The sequence below is a fragment of the Pelmatolapia mariae genome, linkage group LG22 (genome assembly GCF_036321145.2).
Source record: "Pelmatolapia mariae isolate MD_Pm_ZW linkage group LG22, Pm_UMD_F_2, whole genome shotgun sequence".
Classification (NCBI taxonomy): domain Eukaryota; kingdom Metazoa; phylum Chordata; class Actinopteri; order Cichliformes; family Cichlidae; genus Pelmatolapia; species Pelmatolapia mariae.
Window position 1 is genome coordinate 21,912,350 of NC_086245.2, and position 12,402 is coordinate 21,924,751.

The 12,402-nt window shown below is 40.4% G+C and overlaps 1 protein-coding gene across 2 annotated transcripts; it reads right to left on the reverse strand.

Annotated features, from left to right (window-relative positions):
• Nucleotides 1-12,018, reverse strand: oxnad1 (oxidoreductase NAD-binding domain containing 1). Of its 2 annotated transcripts, none has more exons than XM_065471103.1 (8): nucleotides 11,897-12,018; nucleotides 11,503-11,615; nucleotides 8,770-8,836; nucleotides 8,548-8,651; nucleotides 3,679-3,820; nucleotides 1,980-2,225; nucleotides 1,752-1,860; nucleotides 1-1,560 (listed from the first exon to the last, which is right to left on the reverse strand). In XM_065471103.1, the coding sequence occupies exons 1-8, from the start codon at nucleotides 11,900-11,902 to the stop codon at nucleotides 1,403-1,405; spliced, it is 945 nt and encodes a 314-aa protein (XP_065327175.1). In that variant the 5' UTR covers nucleotides 11,903-12,018; the 3' UTR covers nucleotides 1-1,402. The 2 variants fall into 2 exon arrangements, with proteins under 2 accessions (XP_065327175.1, XP_065327174.1); XM_065471102.1 differs by having other exon boundaries at nucleotides 3-1,560; nucleotides 8,770-8,839.
• Nucleotides 12,019-12,402: the final 384 nt, after the last annotated feature.

The following is a 12,402-nucleotide window of genomic DNA, read 5'->3' on the forward strand; positions in this document are numbered from 1 at the left end:
CTCAATTTTCTTTATTTCCTTTAAAATCATAAACAGCTGTCCTCATATGAGGAAATGCACAAACAACTCAAAATTGAGTCTCAACGGCACAACCCCCCACTGAGAGATGACAACAGGAAGCTTGCAACCATCTCTGAGGGATGTTCAGTGATCCGAGCCAATTGCAGACCACCTGGAGGTTCCATTACATGGCACCATGGGATATTTACTCTACCCTGTGATGAGAAACCGTTTATGGGTATGTGAATGCCTGTGGCTGAAGAAGAGGCTGTATAGGGGATGGGCGCCGCGCATGCATGTGGTAACAGCGTAAGTGAGTAAAGCAGGGGGGGAGATACTGGCCAATGTGTGGGAGCCTGTGAAGTTTTAAATCTAAAAATATGATCAGTGGTGTAAAGCTGAGGAGTAATATGTGAAAAACAAATGCTTTGATGCAACTCCATCGAGCTCATCGGTGAAACAACTCTAAAACCTGCGGCTCTTTAAATAAAAAGTGTCAGCACACTGAATATAAACACTGTAATACTTCTAAGTTACATTTTATCAAATAGGTGAGGTACTGTGTTAAAAGAGTCATTAAAACGCTAATGTACAGCGTAAAATTAAAGTACACACTGCTAATGTTTCAAATATCTCTCCATTTCCTTTAAATAACTTAAGCACCCAATAAGTCCATCAGCTATCACTTCTAAATCTCTCTGGTTACACTTTACCTAGCACTCGTTTCATCAGTGCAGAAACTGTGAAAAAAAGTCACTATTTTACAAACTGTTTTGTATTGGAGTATTTTTCAGTTAGCCACATATCCCCTCACACTCATACACTCCAACTTTGTAATCCAATTTTAAATTTAGCAGATCAATCTTTTCAAAAACACCAAAAGCTTATTTCCCAAAGGAAGAGTTCTGTTTCACAATTAAAACCCTTCAAACATGCTGATTTTTCAAGCGGTCTTTGACTGATTTTTTGTCATTTCTTTAGTCTCTCCCCTCTACATTGGTTCTTGGTCCCCTTGTTAACGCAGTTTTTCGCTGAAAGCCTGATTTGACATTGCAGCAGAAGTGTCTGCAAATGTGAACAGATCTGAAGATGCACACATGCACAGGACACTGGAATTTCACTCATTTTGCTGGTTTATACTATAGGAAATATAAATAATCTCTATTGTCTTTGTGTGTCAGCTGCTAGCTGAGGCATGGGCGGTCCCAGCGGTCTATCGCAAATCAAGCACGGGTTGCCGTGGCAAGGATCAGAGGATGAGTTTCCTCATCTACACAAGCATTCATACTGAAATCCAGATCACTGGGACATTTCACTTGCTTTCCATTCTCCCAGATGTACACCTTCCCCACTGATGACAGCAAAAGGCAGGAACTGGTTTCTGGAAACTGTAGGAGGGCCCCTACCACCACTTCTCGAAGAGGATCCTATCTTTGGGGAGGCTGAGGTCCATGAGGGTTTTTGAAATTGATTCAATCATCGGCGGGGGTCCACACAAGTAACACAGAGTTTTTTGTGGGTCCACGTGTTTCCGCAACACCTCCTCTGTGATTCTCCCGTCTGATGAGACACAAGGGAAGCAAATCAATTAATTAAGACGCGGTGCTGCGGCACATATCGCCTCTCAGTCGCCTACATGGAGACTTAGCCTATGATGACACAGATAAATCAACCAAGACAGGCTGTGGTTGAATGTGACAGTTACTCAATCATCTCATCCAAACAAAGAAAAGCGAATGTGCAGTATTTACGGTTGACAAACGGCAGGAGTTGCAGGTCGACGTCTGTGCTCTGCTGCGTGACATGGAAGTCACAGGAGAACTTGTCAGGAAACTCTTGGCACACCTCAATGATAGAACTCTGGGAACACAGAAGGTAGGATGTTGAACATTTATAAAAGTTTATGAAAATAATTAAAAAAAAAAAACCCAAAGACCTTCTCATAGATTTTACACACATGGAAATTTTCTAACGCATACCTTGAACAGCAGCTCTTGGGTGTTCCTGGCACTGTAACAGAGGTGGGCGGAGCCTATGTTGTAATCCCGGCCACCTGAAGCTCGATTGAGACGCAGCAGATCTGCTGTGTGCAGCATAACTGAATACAAGGGATTGATCCCTACACCTCCAGCCACCAGCAGCAAATCCACAGAGGGTTCAGATGGCGATGGGTCAAAGAAGAATTCCCCGCCGACACGCATGGCCACTCTGGAGCCCACTGTACACTGAGAGGAAGAGGGAGAGATGGAGAAGTGAAAGGAGTTTGAAACAAACTGCAAAGCCAGCTAACTCGGATCCATCCCTGATAAGCAGCTGAAAAAACATTTTCAGAGACTGCATCTAAAACCAGCCTCAACAAGTGTAAAGAGCCAATTTTAGATCATACACACTACAAATCGATGTTGCTGCTGTACGAGTGCAGCCAATATTACAAGTTACAAAAGGCCTTTTGAAGTCGAGGAGAGCACTAAATATGCCTTTATCTGCTTTAGCACACATGACCACTCGCCCACATGATAATGCATGCAGTCGTAATCTGCTGTGATGGTCCCTACACTATCCCTGTAACACAATATCAAACAAAAGGATCATAAAGTGATCTCAGAGCTGATAGATGTAAGTCTCAGTACACTCAAACACACATCGCTAGTTCCTATTTACACACAGCATAGTAGCTCAAAGCTATTTTTTGGGCCCATCATCAAACAAAGAAGCTGCAAACAAACATGTAGACTACAGAAAGGGAGAGACAGAGCTGGAAGAAAACACTGTTAATATTCATACAACTACCGGCACCAGTGGAGTTTAAAAAGGATGCATTTGTTATCTATACACACACACACACACACACACACACACACACACACACACACACACACACACACACACACACACACACACACACACACACACACAGTGTTGTCATATATTTGCTCTAGTATTTGATTTCATATATTAAAAGGGAAAAAAGCTATCCATACCTATCTGGTCCTGTTTTAAAAAAGTAATTGTCACCCTTGTCATTTATTCCTGCGGTGTACCATTTATATTTTATTCCAACAGAGTTGGTGTAGATCACCGAGAATTTTGTTATACATGTACAATAACAATAAAAGGCTATTCTATTCTGTTTAAGGGCACCCTCCTGTACACACAGTCAGAGGTGTTTATTTGAGATGACAAAATTATCTCCATCTGCTCTTGATGACATCATTAAGAGCCATGAGTTGGGAGCAAAAAAACTGTTTGACACTGAGCATTTAGAGCGGTCTAAAGTCTGAATTTTTGACTCGTGTTTGCTGACCTCACTGTGTGACATTTTGAGCCATGTTTAAGATGAAATCCACCATTATAATAAATAAATGACACAAAAAGAAAGATACAAGAGAGCTCAATTAATGGTTGTTTGCAGATAATAGGGTGTGCACAGTGCACACACACACACACACACACACACGTCAAACAATTCTAAAAATATCAGCTCATTTATCTTGTTCCATTCAACACTTGTGTGATTATGTCGTAATGTGGATTGTAATGCTGTAACACCTTATAAATTATTGGGCTTAGCCTCATGATTTTTGAATCTCTGCTGTTATAATATTCCTTTCAGTTTTCTTGATTTTCCTACAAAACCAGAGATCTGGATACCATAAAGGACATGATTATTTTACTCACTGTAGTGTGGACCCAGTGGGCTGGTGGGTGTTTGGCATATTTGACAGCCAGTTCAACAACTCCCTCCCTCTGCAGCAGACCTGGGCTGGAGCACATGGAGAAGCCTCCAACCTTCTCCACATCAGGGATAAAGAAATCCACCCTGCAGACACACAACAGCAAAACACAGCATTTAATCATTCAGTTTATTGATTAATTACATTAGCAGATGTTTGAATTTGATCCATAGATTGTTTCACTGATTTTATTGTCACTTAGTTATTATTTTTGGGAACAATATAAAGATGTCTTTGAACATTTAGCCAGCGCAGAAGAGTAATACATTAGACAAACTTTGGGAAATTGATTGGGTCTAGCCATCATAAGGGCCAGGAATGGTGACTGTAGCACAAATTGGTACATGCCTACTGGCTAATAGTTAATAAAACAGCAAAAACAAAAACAGGGCCAAAGTTTAAATGCTTATAGAGTGTTTCCATGTGCATCGACGCAGCAGAAATCCTCTTTTGGAAACCAGGGACAACAAAACAGAACCAGATGTAAAGCTGATCAGTTTATTCAAAGTGAAGCATCTCTTTCTTACACATAGTCACATCTGTCAATCAGTAGGAACAATAGAGTAGTCACAGTGGGAAAAATGCAGTGCTAAACAGTTGGACTAATGTTCCACCAACACAATGACCTACTGTTACACCAGAGAGACCCTCAGAGGCATCATAAATATGGATCCGCTGTGAAATCATGTACATATGTTCCATCCACCTCCTCCTTCTCTTCCTCCTCTCCCACCTGGAGATGAACAACTAAACAGTCCCTTTTTTCTTAAAAAACATTGCAAGTCGAGAATTTCCATCTATTTACATTCATTATCAGCCGCCGCAGGGCAACTGGCTGCCAGTTTTATTTCTCACCACCGCCCACCAACAGTATGGGCTCATGTACATACTGCATGTGCAAGCTACACTAATTAACAATGGCAACACTGACTGACAGACCAGGACTGAGAACAAAACAGAACCAAAAAAAAAAGAAGCTCTGGCTCATTGAAGAAGTTCCCAACCTGCTATTGGAAGAGTCTCTTGATGTTAGCTTAAACATTTCCTCATGTTATGCATCGGTCAAAAAGCTGCCAGTATACGAGCAACATCAAGGACGATAAACGCTTCCCCATGTGTCTATTTTCGGTCATCCTCATCTGACTCAAGGCTTTAAATGATTAAGAGGCTTCGATCCTTCCTCCGGTTGATGGTATTGACCAATATGAGGACTATAGCTGAAATTTACTGGAAGTTCTGTAAGAAGTGCTTGGAAAAGATGAATCTGACACAACCCTGCCCCCATGTGGTGATTATAGGCACTACATGACAATGACTGATGAAGGAAGACCTAAGTGCTATTACTATATTGGGTTTCTAATGGCACCATGAAGAAAACAGAAAAACTATTAGCTTAAATTTTAGTAGTAAACCAAATATACTTGTAATTACTTTATGAATACATGCTATGTAATTTATTGTCTTTTGCAGCTAGAAATCAAAGAAGATGGGAGTGTATCCACTATTATTCCCAAAGTCTTTAGAAAGAGAACAGGCCTTTGTGTGTTAATGGACGCATTTTTCTTTTACAGCACTACAATTTACGACTGAAAGCCAAATCTCTGCCCATATTACCAGGCTGCACTCTCGAGTCACACCAATAATGATGCAGCTCTGTTGCCTTTTGTTGTCCTTGGTTTTTCTAAATTGACAGACGCTATTACAACCCAGTGTCACTACACAACAATGCTATTCGTACCTGCACAGCCAATACGGCCATTTTACCTCAGGTATATAGCATGACGGGCCCAAGCACTCGTGTTTGGAGCTAACAATGCTGTTTATACCCAATTACACATAAATTACAGTGTAATAAAACAAAACAGGGACACGCTCTTGTTTGTGTGCCGTGCTGTAGAAAGAAAACATCATGCATTATATGCCACTTAGTGTACTTCCCATATGGCAAACGCCATGGGCATGTCTGAAAAAACCCACTACTGCATAAACAGAACGACAAAGCCAGCGGTGTCAGGATATGTATTACAAGTCTGAACAGACGGGTGTACTACGAGGCCAGATTAATAGCTTCGTAAGCCATGTTGAACTCAGAGTTTTCTGTATCAGAAAAATGGGTCTCTATCTGGCTAAATCACTGCGGTAACTTATGCTGAACACATAACCTTTAACTTTTAAAGTTAAAGCAGCGCAAACTGCGTTGCTTTGTCAGTGTATTTATGTATTCATCTGGTGATGCGGAAAATGTTTAAATGTTTTTATACTTGTTTCTAATCTGATGACTAATCTCTTTTATATTGTTGGAAATGCACCTATTAAGGCACAGAAAACACAACAAGAATACCAGCTGATTCAATAAATCTAATTTCTCTTTGAGGCGGCCATAAACCAAAGCGATTCCCAGGTCTCCTTTATTAGACTATGGGACAGTAAACTTTAATCTTAAAATGTATCCAGTTTAATGTTGCAGAGCTTTAACGTGCAGGAGCACCGAGAGCGCACTTGGTGATAAAACAATTACCTTAAATTAAAATGTTTATTCTTCCGCTCGGTGTGCTAAATGACCAGATTAATGATTTTCTGCAGCATTACACTCCTTTATTTACAATTTACTGGTATTTGTTTATGTTCTTTGTAGATTTTTAAACACCATTTTATCTGTATCATCACCTCTGATTGGAGTAGGACACACTATCAGGGCTCATTTGTGTGGAAGAAGAGTCATATCACAGACAATGAAGCAGAAAGCCTGGCTTAACAAAGAAAGCTTATAGTTACTGTTGTGATACCTGCCATCTCTAACTGAGGTTTTAGGTTTTGTCAAGACAAATAAAGCAACGAAAGCCTCAGGGACTCTTATCCCATGCTAACTCTTAAACATTTCCAAGTTGTAGCACAGTGTGTGAATAGAACCGTTTTACTCTGAATTATTCAAATGTTAAAAACTGACACTGACCAACACTGAACTTCTGACATCACTCAGCTGTGATATGTACTCTGCAACCTTTTTACATAAGAGATCCCCAGTCTCTCAGTCATTTTAAACCACTTTTAAAAACATATTTGTTCTTGTTTGCCTTCAAGTCTAGTTGAGCAGAGTAGAGTATGCAAACTAGGGGTGGGTTTTGATTATCGATTTATCGATTAAAATCGATTCTGGCTTGGATAACGTGATATTGATTCATTAAAATCCTGAATCAATTTTTTTATATAAATTTATTTTGCCCGAAATGCCAGAATCTCAGGTTAAACCTCACAAAATTTCAACAACCACCAAACAGCTAAAACAGTAAATGAGAGCAGGATTCAAGGATTCTGCACAAAGACGTAAACACAAAGCGCGGACCCAACGGATCAGAATCAGTGAGATGTCGCCTTTCTCACCCGACTGCACGGACACGGTCGGGGCTGAAAGCCGACAGCTCGCTGATTCTGATGTTTCGGCGCGTCCGTGCTTTGTGTTTACGTCCTTTTTGTGCTAGATTCTGAAGCTGTAGGTTTTATCTCTCTCCAAACAATATTGATTGAACCAGCAGCAAAAGAAGATCCAAACTACGCTTCACATAAACATCGTCATGAATTCCCTCTTACTTTTGCTGTTTTGCTTCCACCACGATAAAATCACACTTCATGCACAGCTCTCTCTCTCTCTCTCTATACTTCAAGAACAGTTTCCTGTCTAAAAATCTGTTTTCTTCATTATTCGCTTGCGCACAAGTCTACCGTTGTTTCCAGCGCTGTCGGCCGCTGTTTTTTTCCTTTTACTTACTTCCGAAAAGAAAGCCTCATTTCTGCTGTTCAATAGGCTACTGAACAAATTTAAACTTTTTAAAATTATGCAAAATTGCAAAACGCTTAGCTGTGTCTCTAATAAAACCTCTGTAACTTTGCTCTGCTTCACTTCAGTAGCATCAGGTAATGTTCATATGTTGATTAATGGTTTTCTTTCGTTTTTGATCGACTCCAGAATATTTTTATAAAATCTGAGGCCAGGAAAATCACCTTCACATTTTTCTGTGTTTTATCCTCAGCTACTTTGACACAAAGGCATCTGCTGTGATGCTTACACCTTTGATAAAGTCTCGCAAGTGTCAGCTTTCTTTTTATAGATATAAGAATATGGAAATGTACTGATGCATGATCTGAATTATAATATTTCTGACTGTCTGAGGCAAGATTTCCCCGATTCAAATCGAATCGAATCGAATCGTGGATCAAATCGATTCTAGAAATCAGTGACGATACCAAGCCCTAATGCAAACACTCTTATCTACTCATTTTATTTGATTTTCAGTGTATAGTGAATGGTGATTTAGTGACTGGAATATATATAGCACATAGGAATGAACTCTGACTTGACTTTTACTATGAATGTGCCAACCTGTGTTAATAGGATAGTAGTAATCACTTGGGTAGGAGATGTTCAGTCGGACAAACTTTGTCATGGCACCATTTCTAAATCACCCAAGCATTGTGTATTTAAAAAAACCAAGAAAAAAAAGTTTTAATACTGGCATGCCAATAAATATGACAGAATGATCCACATTGGAGATACTGTTCAAATACAGTCTATAACTGTCTATAAGTTGTGTTTGATGTACTCCTAGAGTGTATCCCACTCTGGGATCTTCTACCACTGACTGAAGCTGTCATGTGAGTATTCTCACAGACATAAGTTTCAGAAAACTGCAATCAACCCTGGTACTGTGTGTAGTTTGACCTGGAAAATGCTGATTTCAGTTGTACCTTGTCTTATTTAATGTTTTAGGGTTTTTTTTGGTTTTGGGGGGCCAAAACTTAATGAGAGTCTACTCACCACTGCCCTGCTTTGAAGGTGAAGTTTGGATGCACGGCTATTCTCAGTCTTTTTACCGTCTCTGACTCGTTTATAATTCCACATACTTGTGCTGGATACAGAGTCTAAGTCAAAAACCCAGTTAAAGACACACAGAGAAGAGTTCAGTGGTGGGTTAATAATAGTGTGGCACAGTTAACAGACATCAAGATCAGATTCCTCAGCTACACACTGTAGACTTACATTTTGTCTGTAGTTGTTCGAGGTCCTCTCTAGGTGGTCCATTTGCCTTTTGGAGGACATATTTCTTCTACTGAAAAGGAAACAGTCTGGTCACTTGTCTCGTATGAAAAACACTGTGTCGTGCAGTGAAGAGCAAGAAAGCAGCCACATGTGACACACACACAAGAAAAAAAAAGAAAAAAAAAAAAAAGGCGGCAAGTGGAGTTTGCCCTCACTGTCAACAGGGAACCATAGAGTTAAGGATCCAGTTCATCAACATTAAAAATACAAAAAACCCTAAAACAAAAACACGGTTTCTCACTAACTCTTCGCAGTTCATTCACAGCACCTCGCACACTGTGGTGTGCACAGGGCACCAAGTGCTGGAGGGGGCTCCAAAACAGGCTAATGATCATCGATCATAACAATCATAAGAACTTATTTAAATTCAAGAAGAAGTACATTAGGCACCGTCAGACAATTAGAAGCAATATAAATACTACAATGAATTATGGTGCCCCCTACTTCATCTCCCTGCGGTTTGCAACAGACCCGCTGCCTGCTACCATGATGTGCACACACACTACTTAATGAGAGTCACCAGTAATGAATGCAGCCTGGGTTTAACAAAACAGCAGCTGACGTAGTGCTTGTTGCTAACTGCTGACTTTCTTGTGAGTTTATTAAAAGCATGCAGATTTATAGGGTTACTTAAAGCAGCAGGATCATTAGTGTGTATTACTACACCCTGCTAATACAGAATAAGACACATAATCTTTTCATTATAATATTATATAATTTTTTGCTTCAATTTTATTTGCAGGTTACAGTGGACTACTCCACATGTTTACATGGATGCATTACTGATACATTTGTATATCATTTTTTTGTGGTGGGTAAACAAACTCCATATTTTCTTCTTCTATTTGATTTTTCATTAGTTAATGAATGATTGTTTTATCAGGGTTATACCCAGAAACATTTCACAAATGCTGAGAAAAGCCACAGGCTGAAACATGTAACCAGAGAGCTGCATGTATTTACACATTTAGCACAACAGCAGGATCTTTACTAATTATTCCCATAATTTAATCCAAGCAGAGACTCCAGATCAGTCTGGACCTTATGCACGTCTCACTCTGTGTTATGCACCTGTAACACAGAAAATCACAGCAACCATTCTCCTGAGTGCCATCACAGCTGTGGGAACATTTTATATCACTAAAGGTCAAAGGAGTTTGGAAAGAAAAGCGTCTGGACTTCTTTAAGTTGCTTGAAGACGTTTCACCTCTCATCCGAGAAGCTTCTTCAGTTCTAAGGTCAAATGGCCGAGAGTCCCAGATTTAAACCCAGTGGGAGTATCCCCCCAAAGAGGGACAAAGGACCCCCTGGTGATCCTCTAATCACATGAGCCAAGGTGTGAAAGCGGGTGTGGGACCTAATCAGCCAGGGTTTCGGGTGAGCTCATTGTGAAACCTGGCCCCACCTTGTCATGTGAATTCCTGAGGTCAGATGGCCCAGGATGTGAGTGGGCATTAAGGCGTCTGGGGAGGGAACTCAAAACTGGATTATAGATGGCAGACAGTTGGTGTCGTAAACCACCGCCTCTGTTCAAAGATGGTCGCTCACAGTGGACATAGATGGCCTCTTTCACTCCTCTTTCAAACCATCTGTCCTCTCTGTCCAAAATGTGAACATTGGCATCCTCGAAAAAGTGACCTTTATCCTTAAGATGCAGATGGATTGCTGAGTCTTGTCCTGTGGAAGTGACTCTCGGCCATTTGACCTTAGAACTGAAGAAGCTTCTCGGATGAGAGGTGAAACGTCTTCAAGCAACTTAAAGAAGTCCAGATGCTTTTCTTTGCAAACTCCTTTGACTACGATGACCTGGATGACTGAGAACCTTCACAGACAATGTCACTAAAGCTCTTTTGTGTTTACTAGGGGCCAAAATATAATTCTTATTGAGTTTTTTCAGTTTATTCAAAAATCGATATTTAAGGAACGGTCATTATTGGGCACATGGATGTTTCTCAAAGTGTCACTGAAAAGTTCCAGGAATGTGACCATTAAACATATAAATCACTTCCTAGAAGTTTCGTTATGCACCCTTGCTCGTGCTCTTTGGCTCTAAAAAGGATGCTGGATCTCCACCAGTATGTCAAAACTGTGATCCTTAAACCTGAAGTTCACTTTGGCAAAGTGGACAACCAAGTTGACAGTATCAGCCTCGAAATTAATTCCTGTTCCTATTTCCCACATGGACATAAATGAAAACTATTCGTTTGTAGCTAGAGACCCTACTCACCACCTCCAATGATCCTACACATTGAAGTCAGGACAGTTGGTACCAAATGATGATGATGTTTGCTCTCTGCAAATGTTTAAGAGCCACAGTGAAATCACAGCGCAATGATCATAATGGGACGCAACAGAAATATATAGGAAGCGATATTAGAATGAATTTCAAGGCTGATGTAAGGATTACCCCTTATAGGAAGTGATCTAAAAATAACAGCAATGCTGGAGGTAGTCTCCAAGATCTTGAAGAAGAGATGAAGACAAAAATGAGAACAAAAGCCATAATCTGGCATTCTTCCTCGTTTCATTTAGGCCTGTGGATAGTTTAAATCAGACTATATGGGCTCTGATTTTCTGTTGCTCCTAATACAAGAACAGGGGAGATGGGGGTCCACTCAAAAACATACACTTCTCTCGTTGTTTGAATCTACTTTGCCCCCTCAGGAAACTCACCTCACGGGAGAGCCGGGGCTCAGCAGCCTGCAGCAGAGCAGACCGGCTGCAGGACACGACAGACTGAAGCTTCGAGCAGTGGCGGACAGTAAACAGGAGACCCTCATCGCGACCTGGGTTCATGTCAGATTAGAGCAGAAAACACCTGGAGTTAGCTTTCAAAGCCGGAGTCTGTACCTTATGCTTAGCATCAAATATGAGTATTGTATACATCCATTTTTGTTTCTTTTCAGATCAGTATACACCTCCATGTATTAAAATCAGACTGTTTTTTAATGGAGTTTGGTGTGACCGCCTCCATCATGAGGTTAGCCGGCTAGTTGAAGCTAGCTACCGAGTAAATGCCGGTTACATTTTATTACTTGACACAAACTAATCATATTTTTCTTCTTACCGGCATAAGAGAGGACTTTACTTCTGTCAAACGCTCTTCATAATTGCCTCCTGTACCTTCGGAATAACCTTGGTGGTCTTATGATGACATGACGCGACAGGTGACTTCTTCGTCGTCGTTTTTCTGCGGCTGGCGACTTCTTCTGTTCTAGTAACGCCCCCTGTTGGCAAATAGCATCCAGCGCCTGACCAGAACCCACATTAGTTCAAAAGCAATTGTACTCCCTCAGAAAAAAACACAAACACAACCTAAATCCATCAGATGTCACTTGTGCTACGGTCTCATTATTTTAATAGTGACTTATTCACCAAAATTTAATGTTTAACGTTGAGCTCTGCAGGAGATTTTTGCCTTCTCTGTTATAGGTGCCATAGTGTATTAGACAGTCTCACAGTGTATATAACCCATTTTTAATGGATAGAATCCTTAAAAAATGTTTTTTTTTAATAATTTAATTAAACAATTAACAAAATGCCATATTAATGAGGGCAATCCCCAACTTAGGT

Excerpts from the sequence above, each read along its gene's own strand:
- oxnad1 (XM_065471102.1), bottom strand. Across the intron at positions 8,652-8,769 it reads CGAACAACTACAGACAAAAT|ACTCTGTATCCAGCACAAGT; the intron begins GTAAGTCTACAG and ends TTTTTGACTTAG. Across the intron at positions 1,561-1,751 it reads ACTCCTGCCGTTTGTCAACC|ACGGGAGAATCACAGAGGAG; the intron begins GTAAATACTGCA and ends GTGTCTCATCAG.